General features: G+C 38.1%; 1 protein-coding gene across 3 annotated transcripts in view; it reads left to right on the forward strand.

Annotated features, from left to right (window-relative positions):
• Positions 1–27745, forward strand: part of RUNX1T1 (RUNX1 partner transcriptional co-repressor 1) — a 164410-nt gene that overhangs the window by 24064 nt on the left and 112601 nt on the right. For 2 of the 3 annotated variants that reach the window (XR_010909799.1, XM_060775590.2), the window contains exon 2: positions 9599–9771. The exons of the other annotated variant lie outside the window; for it this stretch is intronic. Coding sequence is in view for 1 of the 2 variants with exons in the window: in XM_060775590.2 (XP_060631573.1) it covers positions 9684–9771 (88 nt within the window). In the remaining variant the exon portion in view is untranslated. The remainder of the gene's footprint in view (positions 1–9598; positions 9772–27745) is intronic. 3 annotated transcript variants of the gene reach the window in all.

The following is a 27745-nucleotide window of genomic DNA, read 5'->3' on the forward strand; positions in this document are numbered from 1 at the left end:
TGGAGAAGCCTGTGTTGAGATGGCGACTGTCTGTTCACATCTGATCTTGTGCCATTGCTCGCAGCTGCAGCCAAAGAAGGTGAGCATGGACCGAGGTGTACACCTTTCCATTCTCCCTCACCCCGTGCATGCCTTTTCCCGCCGCTGCTGCTGAGAATGGCGCATGCAGAGCGAGAGAGGAGGGGGCAGAGGCGCACACCTTTCCATCCTCCCTTGCCCCCGCATGCCTTTCCCGCTTCTTTCCTCTGTTGCCATTGTTACCGCTGCTGCCACTGGCATACCTGCAGCAAGGGAGGAGGAGAGCGAGGCCGTGGACAAACCCTCCTCCTCTGCCACCGCAGCTAAGGAAGGCATGCAGGGAGCAAGGGAGGAGGAGGTAAAGTCAGAAGTGGGTTGGATTAGATGTTCCAAATGATCTCTTCCAACTCTCTTTATAGTTGTTGTTAAGGCTGGGTGGCCATCTGTTAGGGGTACTTTGATTGTGCTTTTGCTGTACTTTGATTGTGCTTTTGCTGCACAAAGGGAGAAGAGGATGGACTAGATGGCCCAAGGGGTCTCTTCCAACTCTATTATTATTATTATTATTATTATTATTATTATAATCATCATCATCATCATTATCGAGGCTGGGTGGCCATCTGTCAGGGGTGTTTTGACTGTGCTTTTGCTGCACAAAGAGAAAAGAGGGTTGGACTAGATGTCCCAAGGAGTCTCTTCCAACTCTCTTTATTATTGAGGCTGGGTGGTCATCTGTCAGGGGTGCTTTGATTGTGCTTTTCCTGCACAGTCTTAGTCGACCACGAGCCAACAGTGTGATGCTGCAGCTGAAAAGGCCAATGCCATTCTAGGCTGTGTCAATAGGAGAAGCCTGAGAGAAGGCGAAAGGGAACTGATATGACACTTTTCCTCCTCTGGTAATTGCTTTTGATGATCATTATTTAATGCAACTGTTTATTTTAACTTATTGTACAATGTTTACTATTGTCATTTTTTAAAAATTTTTATGGTTTTCTGTTTATATAGGCATTGAATGTTTGCCTGTTACTATGTTGGAAGCCACCCTGAGTACCCATGGGGAGACAGGGCAGGGTACAAATAAATAACAACAACAATAATAAAGTTATTGTTGAGACCATGTTGTTTTTGTTGACCCTCCTTTTCCACTTACTAAGCTAGTTTACTGTTTTTCTTTGAAATATGGAAAATATTCAAAAACATTTAACCTACTGATGCCTTGAATTTTATTGGTATCTATTTTTATTTTGAAATTTACCAGTAGCTGCTGCATTTCCCACCCACGGCTTATACTCAAGTCAATAAGTTTTCCCAGTTTTTTTTTTGTGGTAAAATTAGACACCTCAGCTTCTATTCGGGTCGGCTTATACTCGCGTATATACGGTAATTAGGATTGTTGGTGCTGTGTGCCTTCAAGTTGTTTCAGATTTGATACAACCCTAAGTCTAAAGTTTAGGGCAGGAGCCAAGTAAATGACCTTGGAGGGCTGCATCCGGCCCATGGGCCTTAGTTTGGGGGACCCTGACTTAGGCTCAAAACCTCTGTGGGCCACACCAAATCTTTGTGAGGACTGCATCCGCCCCCCGGATCACATGTTGTGCAGGTCTGCCTTAGAGCAATCACATTCTATTGTTATGCATTTGTTCTGAGTGCTGGTTAAAATTAACTGGTTTATTGGATTTCAGATAAAATGATAAGCTGTGGGTAATAGAAATCAAAAGCAAAATCTTCTGATCTCATGGCTGCAGTGGAGATATATGGGGGATATGAGAGCATGGGAGCCCAAGCCTCTAAACTGATTCCCATCATGATAAACCATGGTTCCATTGTGATAACCATATGCAGCCACAGAGTTTTGTTTTCTCTCAGGCCTAAGTTGAATTACTGACATCTGGATGCCAGAATTTCAGAATAAGAATGTAGGCATAACGTGACCACTACCTGTAAATTGGTACCTGTCAGGTTAAAAAAAGAAAAAAGAATGATATGCAAATTTTATTAATTATGTGCCAGCAGCATTGTTGGCGAGTGAACTGCATCTGTCTGGCCTCTGATGTATTTCCCATGTGGTTCTCTGTTGCTGAAACAAGTTGCTCACTTTTTCGCTAGAGGAAAAGGGCTTTAACTCAATGGTAATATAATCTTGTGCATGCTTAGGCGATGAAGGGATTCCTGGCAGTAACTCTGCAATACAGGAATTGGTAACTGCACTTGATTTTCTTTTTATGTTGATTTTGATATGTGTAGTCTTTACATCCTACTAATTCTTTCTGAAAGATAAACTGATGCAAGAATGATTCACCAGGCCCAGTGACTCCTCTTCTTAAAACCTTGGCTCAGCCTAATATCTTGGAAGAGACTGGAGGAATAAGATAAAAGTGCCTTGACTATGAGGTTAACTGATTTCAAATAGAATGCTTTCTCAAGTTATTGCATTCTGCACAAAATAAATACATTTCGCATATGGTTAAAATTGATCAAAAATATTCTGTATGCCAGTGATTACATTCCCATCTGTGATTAAGGGTTTCTGTCTGCATCTGGTTTTCACATTATATTTCTGTAACAAGAATCTTTTATATGGCAGAGTTCAATCTCTGTATTTTCTATTAGCTGCAGCTTGAACTACTGCACGGATCACAGATTTACACATATGGCTCTAATTACTTCATACCATTGAGAAAAAGTAATATTTGTTTGGGAATGTATGTTTTTCACTATTTCCATGGTTATACAACATGATGAGCTTTTTAAATGCCACTCTTCTGGAGAAATGCATATTATTTAGGGCTTTCTGTCTAAAAGTGAGGTGCAGCTTTTGAGCATATTTTCTTGGGTTTCTTTTTTTCAGACTAAAAGAGTTAACCTGTTAAATACCAAAAAGTATCAGTAACGGCAATGGAAATAAAATAAAAAGGGGAACCAATTTTTAATAGTTGTAGTTATTTTTCATATATGGTGAAAATATACATGGTGACATGTAATGGAGAACATGTAATGGAATGTTTTGGTGCACTATTCATTGTGTTGGAGAGAAAATTTCTGTATGTGTCTCTGTGTATATGAGGAGGGATAAATTACAATTGCATAAAATTATCTTAAAATGGCTTCTGTATCATGTTATACTTTGAAAAAGATGGTTAAAAAGTGTGAGTTTGGGTACAACTGTAAAGCCAGTGGAGACATCCTATTATTTTAACAATTCATTAACAATTGCAGAAGTTTCTGCAAAGAGGGGGATTTAGATCATGACATGGGAGAAAGTAGATACAGATTGAGCATTCCTTATCTGTGATTCCCATATACTCCAGAATTGTCCACATGGGTGCCTGAAATAGTGACCCTTTTGCTTTCTGGTGATTCAAGGCAAACATACTTCGTATAATTCACAACATTATTAAAATATTACATGAAATTACACTCAGGCTGTGTGTATGAAACATACATGCATTTTGAGTTTAGACTTGGGTTCTATCTGTAATGTATATTTATGGAAATGCAGGTATTCTAAAAGCTAAAAAAAGAAAAAAAGAAATCCAAAACACTTTTGGTTGCAAGCATTTTAGAAAAGAAATGTTCAACCTTTATTGATCTCCTGGTAGATTGCTGGAATATTTGAATTAGATTATTATGAATTCTGTTCCCTGCACTCAAATTATTGCCCCTTACTTTAAATGGGTGATTCTCAACCGGTGGGTCCCTAGATGTTTTAGCCATCAACTCCCAGAAATCCTAATAGCTTGTAAACTAGCTGGGATTTCTGGGAGTTGTAGGCCAAAACACCTGGGGACCCACAGGTTGAGAACCACTGTGTTAAATTATACTATTGAAATGGAAGGGGCGGGGAAAGCTTACCAAAACGTATATCCAATTCATCCATGTCTAGAATAGACCTATTGAATCTTACATACATACTGATTTACATAATTTCCATTGATTGATTTAGCAATTTGATATAGGCCTATAGGTGGATTTTTGTGTGGAAGGACTGTGAACTTAAATGTGTTCTCGCACTGAGGACTATAGATAATATAGCTTGGGCTATATTATCTAAAATGCAAAATTAATGTCATAAACCTTGAAATGTGTTCACCCTATTTAAATTACATGCCTTTTATTGAAGTGATATTAACACACTTTTAAAACAATCATTTATATTCCATTGGGTATCTTGTTTTGAATAGTCTTTGCATTTATCTCCTAATGACTGATTTTCCATATGGTAAAACAAATCTCTTCTCAGCCATGAAATTTTGATAGGTCAAATAATAACAGAAGTGTTATCTAAGATACTAGACAAAGGGCATCCTAAATTGACTATCATCCCGAAAAATAACTTTAAACAATGATAAATATTATTCACTGTTATTGAAAATATGGAAGTCTTTAGGTTTGCATGGCTTGAAAAGAAACTCTGGTAAATATTATCAGCCATATTGAGTTCAACAAACAACTATGCTCTTATGGTACATAACTGCATTTGCAGATCATTTTAACAATATAAATTCTATTTTATCATTGAAATATATCAAGTGAAAACTTGACAAGTGTAATAGTCAAGGCCAGATCCTGCCATTTTACACATATGTTTCATTTCCTTTCAAATTAATATAAATTTATCTTAGTAGAGGAGTGTAATAAAAGAAGCTGTCCATAATGTAGCACTGATAGAGTATGCATTTATGAAAATTTCTTGTAATGGGGAAAAAACTCTTTACCATGACATGCTGCTCATTTGCCCCAGAAAAATACATTTGAAGGAAAACATTGGCATACATCTCATATGATACCAGGAAAAACATGTCGCTTTCCCTACATAAGATTTGAGAATACAGGCAGTCCCCAAGTTACAAACATCTGATTTACAAACAATTCATAGATAAGAACGGGAGTGAGACATCTGAAAGTGAGCGAAATCTACCCATCAAGAGTTATCATGAGGAAAAGGTGTCTCAACTGAAGCTTTATCATCAATCCTTGTTTCCACAACAAGCCAAATTTTCCAAAATCCAATTATCATAGGGACAGAACATGGGGTGATATATTCTGAACAGGGGCACAGACAGCAAACAATCTTCAGAGGACTGTTAACTCTTCCCTATGCTATCCAAAGTGTGTGTGTGTGTGTGTGTGGCTGGAGTCAAACTTAAAAATATACCTTTTCTGACTTCCATAGAAATTCAACTTAAGAACAAACCTACAGAACCCATCTTGTTCATAACTTGGGGACTGGTCATACAGTGAATCCTCCAGGTCCACAGGCTCAGAACTCACTGTGCGCCATATTACTAAATGATGGCAACATGAACAAGACATGTGCCTGTGTACACATTTGCATGGATGCTATTTTGTATCTGCATGGGATCCTGGAACTGAACCCCTATGCGTATAGTGTGTCCACTGTATTTTGGTTTATACTTTTGCTGTTTCTGAAGTCTCCAGGCAGAATATTGTCATGCCTTACATGTCTGCTTTTATTTTTACCTTTATTTACAGTATGTAATCATGTCATTTAATTCATTAGACAATAGCTATTCATTTATCTTTGAGGGAATATAGTTGAAATAGATTTTTTTTCAAGTGCATCCAGCAGTTATGATCTGCTTGAAAATTGGCATTTTATTTATTCTTTACATTATTTATTACATTATTTATTGGCTGACAATGACATAAAGTTCTCTGAGTAGCTTAGAGTAAAATACTTTAGCAAGGGAGAATATGCATTACTTGGCACAGAAATACAGTAAATCAATCAAATTACACTTCAGTGCATTGCAACAAATTTCAGATTACTGCTCTGCATATAACTGCATTTGATTACAAACCTTTAAAAACCATAATAAATATGATCTTGTATAACAATAGATGTTCATCTGTTCTTTATAATATACAAAGGGGTCTTACAACAAAATGGTATAGAACAGAATATAATATACAACAAGGGTCTACATATACTTGCGTAAAGTATAGAAATATTAGGGGTTTTTTTAAAAAAAAACAACCCAAAGAACCTGGGTCTGCTTATTCATGGGTCAATGTAAGTACTGTACTTTAACTCTTATCACTTTTTCTGAGTAGAACAGCAAAAGGTAAGAGCTTAGGTCTCAGTAGACAACCCAAGAAAAGCACTGACCATAGAGTTCTTACCGCCTTTTTGAATGCCTGATTGGGAAAATTGCAGGAGTGGCCAGTTCTTTGACATTGTTATCAATTGCTTCATTCTTTATATCCTGTTTGGGTTTTATCCTTGACTTATCTTTGGCTTATGTCAAAATCTGTAATTTTAGCTCCCAAACATGAGGTTGTCTAATACATGAGTATATTGTATTGCTTCTGTTCACCGGTTAGCCAGCCTTTTCTTTGATACTCCATTCTATCTTCTATCGGATATTCCTTATTTTTCCACAATTGTCGTGCAACATTAACTGCCTACTGAGAGTGTCCAGCTTTTAATCTGGGCGAGCTTCTAATCAGTTTTATTTATTTTATTTTATTTCTTTATTATTCAAATTTATATGCTGCCACTCCCCTGGGGCTCGGAGTGGCTTACAAGAATGGCTAAAATCGAACACAATTTAAAAACAATTTAAAACAATTTAAAAACAGCAATATTAAAAATCAAAAGCCTGTCGAAACAGGTATGTCTTACATGCCCTGCGGAAAGCTGATAAGTCCCGCAAGGCACGGACTTCAGGTGGCAGAGTGTTCCAGAGCTATGGTGCCACTACTGTAAAGGCTCTGCGTCTGGTTGCTGTTAGACGCAAGGTCATGACACTGGGAATTTCCAATAGATCTTGGTTCTCAGAACAGAGGGATCTCTGGGGTTGGTAGGGGGTGAGGCGGTCCCTCAGGTACATCGGCCCCAGACCATGCAAGGCCTTAAAGGTGAGTACCATCACTTTGAAAGTGATCCGGTGCTCAATTGATAACCAATGCAGTTGTAGTAAGATTGATGTTATGTGGCATCTCATCGGAATTCCCACAAGAAGCCGAGCAGCTGCATTTTGTACCAACTTGAGCTTCCGGATCGCCGACAGAGGAAGTTGACGAGCATATCATAAAGTAGGGATTCAGCCAGTCCTGTGTAGGGATACCTTTCCCCTGAGTATACTCTTGGACTCAGCCCTAAGCCTGGAAGCTCATGTTTTGGTGGTGGACAAGTGTGTATTTCCACAATTAAAACTAGTGCTCCAGCAATGTCTGTTCCTTGAGATGTCAGATCTGATTACAGTAATTTAGGCCTTGATTATATCCTGTTTGAATTACTGTAACACACATGTTATGGTGCTGGATTTGAAAAATGCTCATAAGTGTAAGTAGGTTCAAAATGCTGTAGTTAGATTGCTGGCCAGGGGTAGTTATAGGGATTGTATAACTCTCCTGCCGAAAAAGCTTTGTTGGGTAATGGCCCATTTTCAGGCACATTTCAAAGTTCTGGTTATGATCCTACACAGCTCAGGTCCAGACAGTCTTATTTCCCCATATTGGCCTTCCTGAGCTGTCAGTTCTTTAGGAGAGGATTTTCTCTGTCCCTCATCAGGCAACTGCACAACCCTGTATCTATACTCGGTGTTTTGGAATTCAGCTTCCAGAATTCCTGACTATTGTGCAAGCTGGCCAGGGCTTCTAGGAGTTGGAGTCCCAATCACCTGGAGAGCCACAGGTTGTGCAGGCCTAGAACTATAGAATCTACTTAGTGGCTGCTCCCAATCAGTGAAAATCAATTCCATGAGAAGCTCAGTCGATCTCTTCTGTGCTCCCACCCAAAGACAAAGTAAAACAGGCATTCTGAATTTATCTCACCAGGGAAAATGATGTGCTATTTGTAATATTTTTAAATATAATTTAATGCTTTATTTGGATTGTTTAATACATTTTAAAAGACGTTGTACTAAATACTGTTTTAGCTGTTTTGCTAGAAATTACAGTGTAAGCTGCTTTGGGTTCCACTTTGGGATAAAGAGTGATATAAATAAAATAAAAAGTAAAATGTGCATATGTATGATGTTACTACTTTGATAGGTCTTCCAATAAAATAATATTTGTGGTACAGGTTGATTGTTCCTTATCCAGAAATCTGAAATGAACCAAAATTGTCCCCATGGGTGATGGAGATAGTGACACTTTAGCTTTCTGGTGGTTCAATGTAAACAAATTTTGTTTCATACACAAAATTATCAAAAGTATTTTGCACAAAACTACCTTCGGGCTATGTATTTAAGATTTATACGAATTGTAGTTTTGAGTTTAAACTTGCATCCCATCTCCACGATATCTCATGTATATTTAAATACTCCAAAATCCAAAAAGACTTATATTTTTATAGTGTCAGTTGGCAAAATGTGGATGGGGAAATAATGTTGATCATGATCAAGAAATCTGTTTAAAAATTACTTACTGTATAATGAACACATTGAAAAACTATTTGAATGTGATTATATTCAACAAGCTTAGGATAAATAAGATTCTGTCCATTTTCTGAATTAAGACTGCATAAGAACTGTGATACCTAAACGGTTTTGAGTTTGAGAGGATAAACATTAGTCAGATACTTTATATCTTCAGGTAGCGCTTTCACACTCCTCCCAAATTCTTGAAGTGTTACTGCCCAACAGTGTAGATCAAACTGTCCTTGATAGATAAATAGTTAAACCAAGTATAAAACAACAGGATTTTATTTTACCTTTCAGACTAACTGAGATATACGCCTGTAACATAAACTTTCATAGAATGGGTTTATTAATCAGATATATGTAGATGAAGTAGTCATGGTCTACAAAAGTTTATGCTACACACTTCATCAAGTTAGTATCACGTGCTCCTTTTGCATACTGATACAGATAAACAGAGCTATATATTCAAATACTATTACAGGTGCAAGACAATGTACCTGTAAAATAATTAAGACCAATGTATTCAGCTTCTCCCCCATTCTGAAAACAAACAATGCAGCTCTAAATCCATCTTAATTCTAAGTGAAAATATCTAGTAGCACAGATGTTCTGGATTACATCTTCGTGCAAACAGTTGTACAAAGCCGATATATGAGAGATTGTACACAGTTTATACAATGATTCCCACAATAAAAAGTACAGTATGACACCCTGTATTCATGGGGAATTCATTCCAGGACCGCCCATGGATATCTGAAACACTGAATGGATAATAGTAAAACATTATTATTATTATTATTATTATTATTATTAATGTTAATATTATACTTGTTCTGGAAACATACCATAGAATAACACTGAAAGACCCAGAGACACCCACAAACAGTTCTGGGGGAGATTTCTTAGAAAGTGGATATTGAATTCATGGATATGAAGATATAGATAACTCTCTTGCAAATGCACAGTAGCGTGGGATTGCTGTATAGCACAATGATGCAATTGGATATAGATTGTAATAATAAAATACTGACAAAATGATAAAAGTATTGGCTATAGGATTATAATTACTGCTTCTGCTGCTTTTCAATAAAGAAGAATCTAATATTATTATGTAAATAGACGGGCTTCGTGCTTCAACCCGGCTGTGATATGTGCGTTTTTGTTTTTTTTCCTTTTGTTGTTGTCAATAGAAAAGATTGATCTCTGGGCTGGTGAACGTAATATCTGTCCCAGTCAGAAAAGGAGAGAGGAAATTAGCAGGACGATTGGTGGAGAATGATATCTGTCAAAAGAAACACTTGGAGAGCACTGAGTTTAGTAATAGGTGACTGCCGGAAAAAAGGGAACTTTGAATTTTGCCAAGGTAAGGAACAGATTTGTAATTAAAATGCTATTTTTGAAAGAAAAAGATTGAACTGATTCATTTGCCTTTTTTACCTATGCCTTTTAATTTTTTTCATGTTATTTTGTTTGCACTCTCTATGCCAGTGGTTCTCAACCTGTGGGTCCCCAGGTGTTTTAGCCTACAACTCCCAGCCAGCTTACCAGCTGTTAGGATTTCTGGGAGTTGAAGCCAAAACATCTGGGGACCCACAGATTGAGAACCACTGGTCTATGGAATCTTAACTTTGTTGAGCTTTCAGATTGTGGATGGAATGCATGAAAAATTTGTACAGAACAAAGAAATGCGCTATTGAAATCTGTCTGAAAAGTCTAATAGTGGGAAGAGAGCAGATTTGCGATATAGTCATATCACTTATGATATATCTGTTGCATAGTTTAGAAGAGCTATTTTTAAATTCCCACCATGTTAACTGGGAAGTCTGGAGTTATAGTCCAGTTTTTAAAAATGATTTTTAAAAATAATAATTTTGCCTACGTCTGATTGCTCCCATCTCAAGCTGATCTTGCAGTCATATTTTACTTGTAAAATTCAACTGTCTTAATTCTCCTGTGTTTACAGCCCAAATCATTGTTATCTTACTTTGGTCCCAGTTCCAAGGAGCTTATAGTCTTAAAGTCCACATAAAGAAAACATTTGATCAAGAAAAGAGAAATGGAGTATGGATAAACAAGAAACAACTATTCAGTTGTTTTAGTTACAAAGCTATAAGTTTTTAAATAGCTAAATTATGGTGCAACCCCTTGTAGCTGCAGTTTCACCTACCCACATCGAACAAAGTATGTCTTATCAAGACTTTTCTCCTGATAACCCTATGGTGGACATCTGCTGGACATTACCATAGAATTGCTCTAGAGCAGGCATCCTCAAACTGCAGCCCCCCAGCTGTTTGGGCCTTCAACTCCCAGAATTCCTGACAATTGAACAAGCTCATTAGGGATTCTGGGAGTTGGATGCCCAAGCAGCTGGAGGGCCGCAGTTTGAGGATGCCTGCTCTAGAGGACACAGCAAGTTCCTAGAGAAGGAAGGAATTTTCTAGGTATCCAGGACAACACATTGTTATCATCCAGCAGAAGTCATTCATTTCAGTAGGATTTCCTTTTATCCATGGTATCCTATTTTATGGTAAGTTCAGGATGGTATCCCCTTCAGATACAGGGATCACACTATATAAAAGGGTATAAGAACAAGTGAGTTATGTTGGAGATGTTATTGAAAAATTAACTTCTTAGGAGAGGTTTAAACAAAGTAAGAGAAATGGCATTAGAGATAAGTGTAATTTCAAGCATATACACTGGTAAGGAAGAAAGGGCAAAGTTTAAATGGAGGAGGGAACTTTTATGATGACTGTCATCACAGAGCCTATAAACCTCTATTATACCTAGTATTTCTGAAAGTTTGCTTAATTTAGTTCCTCACCCAGGAGTGAGGAAATTGAAACACCCATACTCCTTATACATTATGAGCAATTTTGTACATTTCTAGGGATATTTTTCATTTGGGACTTTTCATTGAATATCATGTTTGATGAAAGAGTACAATTTCCTATCGGAGGATTCCTTATGTGTTTGTGTAAAAACAATGCTTTCTGTGAAATCTAATTTTTACAACAGCAACAAAAGAAAAGAAAAGAAAAGAAGCTGTTTTGAAGTGTCGAAATTTAAGAGAATGAAGACTTTTTTTTACATTTCCAGATCTAGGTTCAAGACAGAATAGTTAAATTACGGATAGGAGCCACACCTTTTACCATTAGTGTGAAGGATGGGGTGATATTCTTGATTGTTACCCATGTGGCTTTGTCTGGATTACTGAATTTTTCTAAGTAAATTCCCTTGTCATTATGTTTTGAACCAATGATTGATCTTTATTTATATACATGCATAAAGTACTGAGGATATAGAGTCCATTTATTACAAATGAAAGCCACAATACTTTCAAAGCTGTTGGAGACAATCCACACAAAAAACTGCAGCTATTTCCTGCCATTCCAAACTCTTCAATCTACAAAAACTTTATTTGCTCATAGCTATGTCTAAAAGAGGGCATGAGTCATTTTTCATGCATCTTTCCAATATGCCCATTCCATATGGGAGCAGCTCTTATTAACTCTTCAACTTTGGGAAAGTTTCCCATCATTGGACCCCCCCCCCTTTACTTAAAACTTCCACAGATGTTTCATTCCACTAGCCCCCATAATAATCAATCTCTTTTACAAAATATTTGCAAAACATTGAGGGGAAGATGGCTCCAGAATTTCCTCTAGCAACTCCTTTCCAGTTTCCTTTCCAGAAAGGCCTGAGTAACATGAGAAGTTGGGCTTTCTGCCACCTGAGACAATACTTTTGAGAGATTCAGCAGTTATAGTCCTAAATACTTTTTTTTCGAATTCTGGACTCAGCCAGACATACTCTGAGAAACCATGATCTATTGAAGCCTCTTTAAGTCTCAGTTACTTCACTGGGAATGTTCGGCACATGCTTAGCTCTTTTCCACTCAAATCTATATATTCTAAAATGAGTAGATTGCATTATAATAATTCTCTAAACTTCCTTATATTCCGAAAGATCTGCCAATAAACTTGAATTCTAAAAGTATCTGACATAAGTAGCCACATCTGTCTAGCATTCAGTTTGGAAATTTGGCCACTGATCTTAGCCTGAATTGACATTTTGTCAAGTAAATTGAGAAGGAATCCTGTCAGTCATCTTTTGGAACCAAACAGCTGCCTTTGAAAATGTCATGCACCAACAATGCATGGCACAAACTTCTTCCAAGTTTACTTTAATGGATATATTTCCTCTTTTATTTAAAACAAGTTGCCTTTCCAAGTGGTGTGATTAAGCATCAGATTTCCTCTGCTTGCTAATGAAAAACAGAGATGAGGCAATGTGAAAGTATCAGCATTTCCTTTTAGAGAAATATATGGAATTGTTAAATAACATGGTCTGTCAAAATGTTTTGCTGCTTGTTTGTCACTTAAGCTAAACATTGACAATATAATAAATGGTCAGTACTGATTCTAGCAGAGGTGATATAGTCAAAGGTAGTGTTAAAATGCTTGCTCTGCTGGAATACTTGAAGGGTTTCCAGATCTGATTATATGAAAATGATGGCATCAAATGATCTATTTCTGCTGACCAAGATTCGTATCCCAAATCAACCATGAAGCACATTGGGTGACATTGGTAACTTCAGCACAAACTGCCTGACACAGTTGTGAGACTAAAATCAACACTAGCAGAAGTGTGCTCTGCCCTGATTTCAAAAGAACAAGAGTAGGAGAGAAATATACTACTAAATAATTGGAGGAAGGTGAGGGTTTTAAATCCAAATATTCATCAAAATGAACATGCACTGCTACCATTACCACTATTATAACTTATTATTATTTTAAGAGTTCAGTGCTCTGAGCATTAATTGTATTAATTAACTCAAATTATTTATTACTTCTGTAGTCAAATTCAGACAAATATTTCTTACCCCCTTTTAACCCCAGGGACTATGTCAGGTAGTAATGCTATTATGCAGATTGGGCTGGAAGAATCTAGTTCATGCTTGATTGTGGTTTCTAATTTGGTTTCCTCAAATTCAGCATTCTGGCCAGCTCAATGGTAGCTAAAGGGCGTACAGAGCTGATTTGGTTCAAAGCTGCTTAACATGGCCTCTAGCATTCAGAGCAAACCATAACTTTGGGCTCTTGTAAAGAGTTGAGATGGTCCTGAGATGGAACTGACCACAAGTTGTTCCATATTTCCTGGGCTTAGGTTGACATGGGACATGGGAGTGCATTCAGATCCCCTCCTGTTCTCTTCATTACAGTAGGCAGTGTTGATGACATGAAACATATTGGTTGCTCCTCACCTGAAATGACACTATCTAGAGCAATGGGCTGATCAGGGAAGGGAAGAGGAGAAGAGTAGGTGATTCTTCCTCTTCCCCCACTAATATTCATTGCTCTGGTGTCCTGATGAGCAACTGGCATAAGTCATCCCATGTCTCCTGGCTGGCGTGCCAAAGGAAACAGGAGGGGATGGTAAAGATTGCCATTCAGCAGTGCCAAATCAAATTTGGTGCTGCTGGATAGTCAGAACTATCTCCTGCCTCAAGAGAGGCCAGGGGATGGCAGCGTGCACCATGTTGCATCAGCCTCGGGTTAAGTAGTCAGTGTAGAAATATCCAAAGTCTCTTCCAGAAAGTTCATCCCAAAAGCCATGCTGCCTGGTGAGAATGGAGATTGTAGACCAACATTAAGTTGTATTAGACTGACCTAGAGAGTTCATTTACAGTTCATCCAATATGCCAAGCTAAATGTGCTATCCTAAAAAGTCAATTGTTCTTGACTGAGATTCTAAGTTAGAAGTTAAGCATATATATATTCTCAGGTTCACAAAACTTCAACTACTGTTGATTCCTGGCCTAACACAAAGGGGAGAACGAATAATTTCAAGGAATATTGGCTTGCCATTTAAAATAAGAATCCTATTTCATTCCCAGACTCAACCCCACCCCCGATACTACCAGTACATCTGTTTCAATTTAATCCATGTACTTATATCATTATGATGTGTCTTTCCCTGTATCATATTGTTTTGCCAGGCCTTTGGTGATTAAGCTGTTTTTGACCTAATTTTAAAGGATGCTTTGTTTCTGCTTTGTTGATATGTTTTGATGTTGTTGAATTTTGTTATACACCAGTTTGAAGGTGCTAGTGGATGGAATAGTAGAAAAAAGATAAAGAGGGAAATATTTTTCTCTGCCTTTGGTGTGGATTGGCGAGAGATGAATCAGAACAATGGCAATACATCTTATAAATGAAAGATTATATACAAAGTAAAAAGGCGTTTCTAAATGGAGCATCTGTCCATTTTAAGCCCAGGGGAGGCCTGTTTCTACTTCTAGATCATTTCCTGTTGATAAAATTACTTTTCTTGGTCAAGAGATGCTCTCCCTTAGGGGTGATAGAGCAAAAAATATAAACAAACACTAATCATTTTTTTGTGGTGGAGTGCAGCTTTGAGGATTTATTTTGCTACAGAACCCACATTTGCCCACCTCTGTTAAAATGGTTTGGAAACCAAACACTTGAAAGAAAACTCCCTTCTGTTATACAGTCTGTCCATTTCACAGAGACCTTCAGAGAAGACCCTTCTCTGTATATACTGTGAACATATAAAGGAAACAGCCTTCTTTGTGGTGAAAACCAAAACTGCACTGACAGAGTTGGCATCAACTGTTCTTTTGCTGTTGTCCTTAGAGAAGGAACAGTTGATACTTTGTCTTCTTTTCTGTATCTTCTTAAAAGTGCCCCTCTTCTGTTGGTATTTTGAGGTGATTTTGAATGTCTTAAAAAAATTAAACTCTTTAAAAACTTTCATTTGCTTGTTTTTTATTAGTGGTGTGGGTTTTTCTGCCTCTGACAATTTTTACTATGGTTAATGTTACGTTAAATTACATTCTTAGTTTTATATATACCATCATGAAATTGTACTTGGTGATTAAAAAAGCAGTGTATATATTTTAAAAATAAGTTTCTTGCAGAGTAATTATTTTGCTCCTATATTCTGCTTTGTTTCTACATTCAGTTGAACACTTGTATACATTTAGAAGAAGATTTTGTATGCATATTTTGAAGGAAAATGAATATAAATTTGTGGAAAGCAAACTTGTTTTCTTTCTGATTACTGGAAGCGTTGATCTATTATGTGCCCTACATCATATGACCTATTAATTTTAGGGAAGCAAATGCATGTTCTCAAATCTTGCCTCTTTTAAGGCTGGGTTTGTTATTTCCTATATTAAGTTGTACTTTCTTGAGCTATCCTTTCAGAAACTGCTATTCAAATAAAAATATTTATATTATAATGTGTGTAAGGGTTGTGACTTACAAGAGTTTTGGTTCTGACTTGTTATTTTGGCATTGGTTGGGAATGTGGATTATTTTGAGAGTATGCTGTTAGTTGGAAATGTGTGTTTTTGGGTTAAAAGAAATCACTGTCAAAGAGGAGAGGGTACTGGTTTGTTCTGTTCAGTCCAGAAAATAGGACTAGAAAACAAGTTACAAGAGATTAGATTTCCATTGAACGTTAAAAGGATTTTCTTGATGGTAAGAACAATTCGGGAATTGAACCAATTGGCTAAAGAGGCAATGAGGTCTCCTTCTCTGATATCGTCAAAAAGAAGTTGAACAACTATCTGCTGATGACAGTCTAGCTGGAGTTGCTTCACTAAATAGACTTGGTTTTGCTCACACATTATCAGCTGAGTCCTACCAACATTAACAACTTTGAAATCCCATTGATCACAACAGAAAAGATTTATGCTTCCTCACTGATGCCAGCGAGTCTTTGAAACATTATAGTTTGGCCAGATTCCAGATGATGTTTCTCTTCTTTGAAACTTAGAGGCCATTTCTTTCCCTGGCATTGCTGGAAAATAATGAGAACCAAGCCTCCTTGCTGTTGTTGTGTGCTTTCAAGAGGTTTTTGACTTATGACAAACCTAAGGTGGGACTTTCTTGGCAAGATTTATCAAGAGGATTTGCAATTTCCTTCTTCTGAGGCTGAGAGAGAGTGACCTACCCAAGTTTACGGAGTGGATTTCCATGGCCAAGCAGGGGTTTGAATCAGAGTCTCCCAGGTTCCTAAACCAACATTCAAAGCACTACACCATGGTGGTATATTGAAAAACACTTGCTTTATATGCCATCACCTTTCATAGACTACAGCCTTCTTTGTCAAGTACATGTACTACCCTCTATGTCTTTTAACAAATAAAGAAATGAAGAAGAAACAAATTCCATATTAGAGATCATTAGGATATGGACTGGAATAAAAATGGTCAATGCCCATCTTAAAGAGTCCAAATAGTACCTCTTGTTAAGGTGAGACACAGGACAAATCCCATTATTACATAACTCTCAAAATACTTTTAAAATGATAGTTGTTAACTAATTGTGGATATTTGGCGTCCATGTTCTGATCAGTGATGTTTCCAAATCTGGCAACTTTCAAACTGATCTAGCACAAATTGGCAGACAGACACTGCAAGTTAAAAACACATGTAAATTAATCCATTTATCTTTCTCCAGTTTTGAGACAGGCATATTGTGTATTTCTTCCAAATCTGAAGGGAAACTGTTTTATTCAGGCTTCTTGAGGAAGGAAAGCTTGGTTTTGGGCAGTGGTTCAAAAGGTATTAAGGTTTTCCTGTCATAGGAACTGCTTGCAAAGCTGTGACATGCATGCTGTTCACTTTCATGTTGAAGTGAGAATGCTGCCACTACTCTTAATGTTTTAAACAGGATGTGTGGCTCCCATTAACTATAATTTCAACTTGACAAATGACAATAATTGTTTTACAGTTTGTTACAATTTTATGGTATTTTCAGGCATCTTATCTCATGAGCATCTTACTTCTACCATATTGTAGACAAAAAATTAACAAAACTACAGAAGGGAGATGGAGAAGATTTTGTAATAAGGGCATTTTCAATTTTGCGGGGAAGAGGAGTGATTAGACTCGATTTCCATTGTTGTATTGGTGTGAAAGGAAGACTTCAAATTATTGTCATTGTAAGCTGCCCTGAGTTCCCTTTTGGGGGTTGAGAAGGACGGGTAGATATGTTGGAAATAAATAATAAATAAATAAAGTTTGATATAGTTTAGCTCAGTATGCCTCATAAAAATCCACGTTGATCTTATACAAAAGGTTGGAACCAGAGTCCAAATATAATTTTATACAATATTTCAATATTTTTGTGCACAAAACAAAGATTATGTACATTGGGCCATTAGAAATCAAAGATGTGAACAATTTTGGAGTTTTTCGTATTTTGGAATTCTGTATAAGGGATGCTCAACTTGCATCATTTAGGAAAGATGCCTGTAAATTTTTAGAAGTATTAGTTTAGCATCTAGCAAATTATGGTGAATTAAAAATACTTTTAGAGTTTTTGTTGGCTTCTGATTACTTTAGCAACAAAGTCGCTGGAAATGCTCACAGTAAAAGATTTATGTTGTGTACACATATTAAATACTGTATATAGTGTACAGTTTGGGGCAATGCACATTTACACAATAATGTGGAGGTTGGAGAAAGCTCAGAAAGGATCAGCCCAAACCATCAATGAATTTGAGCAGTCCTTCAGTGAAGGAAGGTTAGAATATCTGTGGCTTTTGAACTTCGCACAATAGGAAGTGGTGAAGAAATTATCATACAGAAAGTTTCCAACAAAAGAAGAAATGAAAAAAATAAGATAAAGAAGGGGGGGAAAGAACAAAATTTATTATATCAGTCCTTGGCACATTGGGAAAAATGCTTCCCTAGTCATCAGCCTAAGAAGTATCAGTTAGTGAAATGGTATAGGCCTTTTCCCACTTCTTTCATATCACAATAGCCAAAGACCATCCAATGCAGCTGGATGAAACAGAGTATGTAGTTAAACTATTGGATTCACTACTACAGGATATAGTACTTGACCTACAAGCTGAGTTAGGATAAGGCTATCAAACCACCAGTAATGATGGCTATATATTATCTCTAATACTGCAGCCACTGTGCCACTGAAAGAGGAAGATTAATGGTTTTTATGCTTGTCCAGACCTGGTAGGTCTTTAGGCTGATCTACTGGTTATCTTCTTATCTTCTTATGGGTGCATATGCATATTCTATTTTTTTATTTTGCATATACACAGACTTATATCCAGTGGAATAAAAACAACTTTGTAACTTGTGGACTATTAGCAGTTAAGTGCAATTGAATTGATATTAGAAAACACATCACTCTTTTGTAAGGAGTTCAAATGCAAAGACAAAATAATAGAAATTCCCATTCAAAACATGAGTCTTGGGTGGTACTGTCTTTCTTCCTACATTAATGTAGTGCCTAAACAAAGTTGATTATCATATTGAACTAGAAGAATATTCCCATCCTTGATTAAATCTGATTCCAGTAGACTAAGACTGGAAGTAGAGCAAGGGTCCAGCAGACCAAGACCACAGCTTCTCAAAATATTTTGCTGCTGTCCAGAAAAGTCATTACATTTATGCAGACAAGACTTTAGAGCAGGAATGGGGAACTTCATCCCACTGGGTGTTTTGGACTTCAACTCCCACAATTCCTAACAACCAGAGACCCCACAACCCTTTGGCCTCAACATTAAACAGCAATCCCCAAAACCACTTTATGAGTTTGCACTTCCAGGTAGGAATGTAGCCACAGCAAATGAGTTTCTTTAAGTCTCATCCCAGAAAGGCATTTCAGAATACTGATAGGATGTTTCAAGATGAAGATGCTCTTAGTACCAGGATACCTATTTATTTATTTATTTATTTATTTATGGTACTTCTACCCCGCCCTTCTCAACCCCCCCGGGGGGGGGGGACGGGACTCAGGGCGGCTTACAAAAAGGCAGAATTCGATGCCTATACAAAATATACATACATACAAAACAGCAGTTAAAACAATTAGCGAATTAAAATAATCAGTACATAATACAATCAGTAAAAACTAATCTCATGTTCAGCTTTCAGAGTTCCGTAGTTCCATTCCATTTTGTCAATTCCATTGTCATACCTAGCATCAGGACAGCTAGTGGGACAATCTCCTCTGGGTTTTAGTCTGAATGTTAAAGGGTCTGTACAAAGCAATGAACTCAGTCGCCCAAATAAAATTGCTTGAGGCCCTTGGAGATGCTGGGGAAGGAGGGAGCATGCAATTACCTTGAACATCTCCTTCAGATTCAGATTATATTCAGAATAAGTTCACCATTCCATTGACATGGAAGCTGCTGAGTTGGCAGGTGGTATAGTTGTAGTGCAAGGGCAGGAAGTATAGTGTAAAGGAAACTTAAACCAGCTTACCCCAGTTCTGATTCTGATCACCCCTAAGACATGCCTGCATCCCCCCGCTTTTTTTTTTTTTGAGTAACGTGATACTTTGCATTTATCCATTTCTAATGTAATATAGTATAGTTTGGCTATATCAGAGCATTTAAACTTTTTCAACCCACAACCTCTTTTTTATGTGTCCCCAGATATATAGGTATATAATATATATAAAAATCAGATATTTTAGTCTACTTTAAGCATTGCATGTTGTTGCTTTGTGTAAATGGATGACATTCAGAACTGTTTTAGTGTTGCGAAATTTTCTGTGACCCCAACATAGAGCTAAGGGGGACCCCATTTGGGATTTGGATCCACAGTTTGTATAGCAGTGGGCTATATGACTGTCAGTGTAATTCTTCTCTGTCAACATCACCACATCTAAGCAATTCACAAAGCATGGTGCACAACACCCCCCCCCCCCCCACACACACACACACAAGTCACATAAACACACAGAGAGAGACACAGGAAGAGATACCTGAATAGACTGGGCCCTTGCAAGATGTTGCCTGGTAGGGACTTGGTCACGTGTAGTTTTGCAAATGTATGTCAGCCCAATCATTCCTTTGATCACTGGTTAAGAGTTCAATGTGGTTGTGGCTAGGAAGCAGTTTCTTGACAGGTGGGAATTTTCACTGTATTTTAGAAGGAAATAGCTATCTGAGCATGGAGAAAGGGAAACCCCTCCAAGATGAGGGGAGGGTGCAGATGAGACAGCAGCTGGAAGCAGCTGGAGGATCCAGAAGCAGAGAGACAGAGTGAGGTTTTAGCTGGAGTTGGCTAAAACAAGAAGGCTGTCTGGGGAATCGTCTGCCTCAAAGGAGCGTCTGTTCACCTCCACTCCACTTGTACACTTGCAAATAAAGCAAAGATGACTCAGAAGACAGCACAGAGCTCCAGTATTTTTTGCTCAAAGGAAGCTAGCCCTCCCCTTTGAGCTTCAGTAGCCCTCCCCTTTGAGCTTCACACTATTCTGGGAAAGTAGGTTACATATCACAATCGATATTTAAAAGAATGGAATCTGTCTTTAGAACATGTATAACACTATGTAACACAATGTTTGTTCCTGGATTGTGAATGCCATTTCCTAATTGGTTCTATCATGAAAAACATGGAAAAGGTTTATTAAATTGCAAAAACTTTGTTTTTGCAGGACATCCTTGGTCATATTTTGCTATAGTTTTTCAGTGAATATCAGAGTCTCAACCAGTTCAACAGAGTTTGTGGCAGGAACAAAAACAAAGTTTCTGGAGTATAACAACTACTTTCAAACTAACTACTGCACAATTAAACAGGAAATAACACTTTCAAACCAGAAACAGATTTTTTTCCACATTTAATAAAATAATAATAATATTAATAATGATGATAAAAACTTTATTTATATTCCATCCTATCTCCCTGAAGGAACTCAGGGCTGATTATTTTGTAACATAATGTAATTGTTGAAAGAAAGAAAACAGAAAAGATGGAAGGGCTTTAACATTTAAAATACAATTATCTTTTAGGTCTTCAATTCAACCTAAATTTGCTCTTTTGAGACAGGTGTGTATGTGTGTACGTGTGTGAGTGAGTGATAGAGAAGGAGAGATTGAGAGAGAGCACAGAAGAGCACATTTTCTTCTCGGTAATATACTAGAGGCCTGATAACATTAATGGGCTTTGCCTCACACAGAGTTCTGAGTATATTGTAGCACTGCTCACTGATCCCAGGTCAGTGTGATGCGTGAAATCAATTTATTTGAATCTCTTTGCCTCTATAGGAATTTGGCAGCATGCCAGTTGTTTTCATTTAATGTTCTTTGTGTCGAACATGGACAAGCAGGCTTGCTTTTGTCCTCTCCTCCTCTCTCGACTTTCAGCCCATGGCCCATTCTACAGATACTTGAAAGGAATCAGAATGTTATTTATTTGGTTTCTAGTTTATTCCCATCCCCCCTTTTTTATAAAAAGAAAACAACAACAACCCTATCTTGCTTCAGATGGCATTTCTAAACAGTTAGAATTCAGGTCAGTTGCATGGTTGTTCCTACGTAGGTTTCTGTGTTGCTTGTCAGTTGTATATTTTGTACCAGATAGTGCAAAAGTTATTATGTCTGTGGGAAAGTGGAAATATGATATTAAAAATCTTGAACAGCAAAAGGTGGAGGAACAAAGGACAAAGGCAAAACCAAAAATAGCTTCATAGTGCATAGCTGGAGACCCTAATCTTTCTTTGAACCATCCATAGTGTTAATTATAGTTGTGTATATTGTATTATATTGTGGCTTTGAATTGTGGCCGGTTTGTAAGCCGCCCTGAGTCCCTCCCCCCTGAGGGGGGGGGGGTTGAGAAGGGCAGGATAGACATATTGGAAATAAATAAATAAATAAATAAAGTTCTAAAAACCCCAATGAAGAACAATAGAATAATGTCACTTTTTCAGCTTTCTAACAAAGACACATGGTGTGTAAAAATCTAGAACAATATCTATTGCATTTAATCTAACATTTGTCCTTTTTATTTTATGTATTCTATAATGGTCATATTTTAAATATATAATATACATATTTAATCTATTTGCAAGTTGGTGCAGTGATTGCCAAAATAATGTAAAATGTTTACAAATAACAATTGGGTTTTTCTCTCTCTCTTTCCTGCTTAAACTAGGAATTAAAAATCTGTTTAGAGAGTGTAAATAATTTCATTTGAATATAAGGAAAGCAACAGCTAAAAGATTCCTAGCATTATTTCCAAGTGGAGGGAGGATGTGTGTGCATTTGTGTGTCTGTGAGAGAGAGAATGGGAGCACACGCACATATAGGAGATTGTGTTGATGCTCCAGGCAGTTCTTGCGGAAGTAGATATGCAGAACCGTGGAGCCGCACCACTGGGGTCAGGCTTCTACACTTCAGCCCTGCTTCCTTGTTTAATTACCTGAAGAGCAAAACATCCAATCTGAAAGTGTGTGAAATCCCAGTATCTCTCCCTGCAGTTTGCCGCTCTGACATCCTGCGTCGCCAGCCCTGCCTGTGCACAAACGTCAGGGCCGGTTCCTGACAGCTGGCTATCTCTGCCGGGCTTGAGTTCCTTTCATTCAGGAGGTATTGTGTGCAAGAGGGTTTGGTCAGGAATGTGTGGTTCCTGCCGGTGCTGTGCTCTCAGTCCTAACAACACTGGCAAGACAGCCAAGTGTTGTTTTTTTTCCCTTTCAAAAAATGAAAAGGAAAAAAAGGGAAAAGTTGGCTGTTTTTGTTCTTTCCCTTTATACTTCTGACACGGGTTTAATAATGCGGATGTTATCACACCACACATGCTAACTGTGTGCTTCTGGACCTGAAGCCTCCACTTTTTATTTTACCTTTAGATATTTCTGGTGATTTTATATAAACATTCTTTTTTAAAAAGAAATATGTATTAGTAACCTTTATAACTGAAATAGTTTGCATATAAGTATTTTCAAATTCAGAAGGTTTTTTCGTGTCAGGAACAACTTGAGAAACTGCAAGTCGCTTCTGGTGTGAGAGATTTGGCCATCTGCAAAGACGTTGCATAGGGGACACCCAGATGTTTACCATCCTGTGGGAGGCTTCTCTCATGTCCCCACATGAAAAGCTGGAGCTGACAGAGGGAGCTCACCCCACTCCCCGGATTCAAACCGCTGACCTTTTGGTCAGCAGTCCAGAAGGATTTAACCTATTGCGTCAGAGTGAAGGAACACTATTCCCTTAAGTGCTGAAATAAAATGAAACCCTTTAAATAACATTTTAGTTGTTGAAAATGTATACCAGATTTCACACAGAGTATTGTGTGAAAGGGGATGCAAAATGATCAATATTTGTCTGGATTTCTGAATAAAGGTAGTTACTTTCCTTTATTCACAGGCATCAAGATGGCTTGTGAAATGAGAACACATATCACTGACCAAGTAACATAACCACTGTGATTGTGTGGATGAAAAGAATGATAGCCTGTCCGCATTCAACTTTTGAAAACTTTAGTGAAACTGAGCAACTCTTTACTGTGTAGTAGTCACCTACATAGTATTATAACTTCATCTGTCTTGCCAGGTGAACAGGAGCATAGTCATAGGGGAATTAGCAAATGACTAGATTTGGTACTTTAAGGACTTAGAATTTCACAAAGTTTGCTTCAGGTCTGATTCAGACATTTTCTGAGTCAGAATTTGGAACTCACACAGCGAGTCCTTTCTCTCCTTCGTGCACTTGCGGCATTGTGTTATATATTGACCCATATTTATTGTGGCTTGATTTGTGAGGTCTTAGTCTATCCTTACTTACTTTCTTAGGCGATCCCTCATTGTCCAAGTAGGATAGTCTTCCAAGATCAGTGTACTGGCGGTGGGTACATAGGTGACTGTGGAGCCCTATTCTTGATCTGCATCTTCTCCCGCAGTGAGAACATTGGGTTCCAGGTGGAAGGCTGTCAGGGTTGGCTTGACGCACCTTCCTCTTGGCATGTTTCTCTCTTTCGCCCTCCATTCGTGCCTCTTCAAATTCCACAGCACTGCTGGTCACAGCTGACCTCCAGCTGGAGCACTCAAGGGCCAGGGCTTCCCAGTTCTCAGTGTCTTTGCCAGAGTTTTTAAGGTTGACTTTGAGCCCATCTTTAAATCCCTTTTCCTGTCCACCAACATTCCGTTTTCCATTCTTGAGTTCGGAGTAGAGCAACTGCTTTGGGAGATGATGGTCGGGTCATCCGGAAAATGTGGCTGGTCCAGCGGAGTTGATGGCGGAGGACCATTGTTTCAGTGTTGGTGGTCTTTGCTTCTTCTAGCACGCTGACATTTGTCTGCTTGTCTTCCCAAGAGATTGGCAGAATTTTTCAGAGGCAACACTGATGGAATCGTTCCAGGAGTGGCATGTGATATCTGTAGGCAGTCCACATATCGCAAGCATATAGCAGGGTTGGGAGGACAATAGCTTTATAAACAAGCACCTTGGTATCCCTATGGATGTCCCCGTCCTCAAACACTATCTGCTTCATTCGGAAAAATGCTGCACTTGCAGAGCTCAGGCGGTGTTGTATTTCGGTGTCGATGTTGACTTTGGTGGAGAGGTGGCTGCCAAGGTAGCGCAAATGGTCAACATTTTCTAATGTTACACCATTAAGCTGTATTTCTGGCATTGGAGAGGGATTGGCTGGTGACTGCTGGAAGAACACGTTGGTTTTCTCGATGTTCAGTGACAGGCCGAGCTTCTCGTATGCTTCTGTGAAGGTGTTTAGAGTGGCTTGTAGGCCTTCTTCTGAATGCGCACAGACAACATTGTCACCAGCATACTGGAGTTCTATAACAGATGTTGTTGTAACCTTGGTTTTGGCTTTCAGTCTGCTGAGGTTAAATAGCTTGCCATCTGTCCATTAGATGATTTCCATTCCTGTGGGAAGCTTCCCATCAACAAGACGGAAGTCTATCCTATCTGTCTTTAGTGAAGGGAAGAACCACATGGATGAGGCATATCTATGGCATGGATTCCTGCATTACATGATTCATTGTATACAGGCAGTCCCCAAGTTAGGAACAATATAGGTTCTGTAGGTTTGTTCTTCAGTTGAATGTGTATGTAAGTCAGAACAGATACATTTTAAAGTGTAACACACGCACATGCACACACATACACACATACACACTTTGGAAAGCATAGGGAAGGGTTAACACCCATATGATGGTTATTTTGCTGTCTGTGCTCCTCTTCAGAAGATTTCACCTCACTTTCTGTCCCTGTGATAATTGGATTTTGAAAAAAAAACCTGGCTTGCTGTGGATTGGTGATAAAGCTTCTGAGGGGTAGATTTCTCTCACTTCCTGTTGTCTCACCCCTGTTTGTAACTATGAGTCATTTGAAAGTCAGATGTTTGTAACTCGGAGACTGCCTGTATTTTAGCACATGTCTGTTCCTATTAACTGCAGTACTAAGTACATAATATCAGCTAGGTAGAGTGCCTTATGTGGCACATAACTCTGATATGATGGAAGCTACTGCAATTCCAGGAGAACAGCATGAGAAACTAAGCCTAGCATAGGAGAAGACTCCACACTGAAGGTTTCACCCATGTAGCCATGAGATGTTCAGGTTACTTGGCAGTTCAGAAAATAATGGCACTGCTTGTATAGTAAACTGGGAACCTATGAACAAAACTAGCGCCATACAGTGAGTGGAAATGTGTTTACAGCCTTCAGCATCTGCCATAAAGCTGCTTTTACATCAGCAAATAGATAGTTTACAATTTTTTAATGATGTGTATGTGAGGCAGTGTGGTGTAACAACGACAACAACAACAACAACAACATGGTGTTTTACAACTCCATAAAAAAAAGAAGATCAGAAAATGCTGGGCGACCAAAAAGAAGGAGGAAGTCCTAACGGCTCTTCATCATAGAGAATGGAGCAACAGCTGGACTCACCTTCCTTGGCACCGAAAACAGCTGGACACCGAGTCAAAACAACACACCTCCTTTCTGTTCTGTCTGTCTGTGTATTGTCTATAAAAAGCGGCATTGAATGTTTGCCATGTATGTGTGCTGTGATTCACTCCGAGTCCCCTTCGGGGTGAGAAGGGCAGAATATAAAGTTTTGTTGTTGTTGTTAACAACAAGGTCCCCAAGGGGACTCAGGGCAATTTCCAGGGAATAACAAAAATGGCAAACAATCAGTGCCTAAAACAGACAAACAGCAATGAAGACATAAACATGAAATAAAATGATCTCAGTATAACTTATAAAACTAGCCAAAAATTAACAGAGGATTAAACTAAACAAATATAACACAAGGAATCATACAAATTAAACACAATAAATTAAAAGCTCAAAATAGTATATCACAATAATGTCTTTAGTGTAACAAAATAATGGCTTGAGTGTTGGACTTAGATAGGGAGATTAATTGTGCATCCCCGCTCAGCCGTGGAAACCTAACAGATGGACCTGGGCCACACTCTCTCAGCCTCAGAAGGAGGCAATGGCAGCCACTGCTCTGAAATTATGACATGAAGGCACACAAAGAAGAAGAAGAACAACAAAAATTTTCCATATAGAGAGGGGATTGTTCACCAACCCTTTCATTTTTGTAGTGTAAACTGATGATTAAACTATTTAGTGCTTTTGCAAGTTCTGGGAGAAGGGCTGCTATAATTCAAAGGCATAAGACAAATGATATTACACCAGTAAGGGGAAACACAGCAAATTCAGGTAAGCAGGATGTTCGTTTAATCGTGGTGTGGGTGGCTTCAGTTCTTGTGTATAACAAATTAATAAATTACACATTTACAAAGAAAGTGGGAAAGAACCTGGCGGCAGAGTGTGGGGGATGAGCACAGCAACCCTCCCCCGGCAACCGTAGTAATTTGAATTTATGGTGAAAATTCTGTAGTGTTGCATATTTGCTCCACCTGGTGGATCTTCTGGAAAATGTCTTAATCCCTGTTAATGATTAAGAGCCGCTCATAACTGAAGCTCAAATATATTTGCAAAAGTAAAACAGTTTTTCAAATGTGCATTAATAAAGATACTGTAAACGGCAGCTTTTAAAAAGAAAACATTTGGATCAGATAGTTTTGCTTGCCCACACTCGCTCGTTTCATTAATCTTTATGAAAGCATAGCATTTCAAACCAATTAATGATAGTAGTTTACCCCCAGCCTCATCTAAAGATTAGCAATTAAATCACTAAATGTACGGCTTTTTGAGGTTATGCATGATCACTGAAACTTGACTCCCCACCTCCTTTGCTAACAGACAATAATTAATGAGCTTTTCATAATAAAAAGTAGCAATGTAGTCGAAAATATTGGTTGCTACACAGAGGTGTTTACGCTGTGCACTGGCATGAAAATCTGCATGTCATTAATGTATCTTACAAACATTGTTTTCTTTGGAATTCTGTAGGCTTTGGTTAAGCTCTGATCATATCATTGTTCTGCTGAAGTTTATTTTCTTCCTCTCTTACTCAAAAATTCCAAATGAATCCCTAACAGAAGGTGAAGTTTACAAAAGACTAGCTCCATTTGCAAGGGATTTTGAGACCCCCTTTGTTTTGTTTTTTATTTT

This window comes from Anolis sagrei, chromosome 4 (genome assembly GCF_037176765.1).
Source record: "Anolis sagrei isolate rAnoSag1 chromosome 4, rAnoSag1.mat, whole genome shotgun sequence".
In the NCBI taxonomy this organism is placed as follows: domain Eukaryota; kingdom Metazoa; phylum Chordata; class Lepidosauria; order Squamata; family Dactyloidae; genus Anolis; species Anolis sagrei.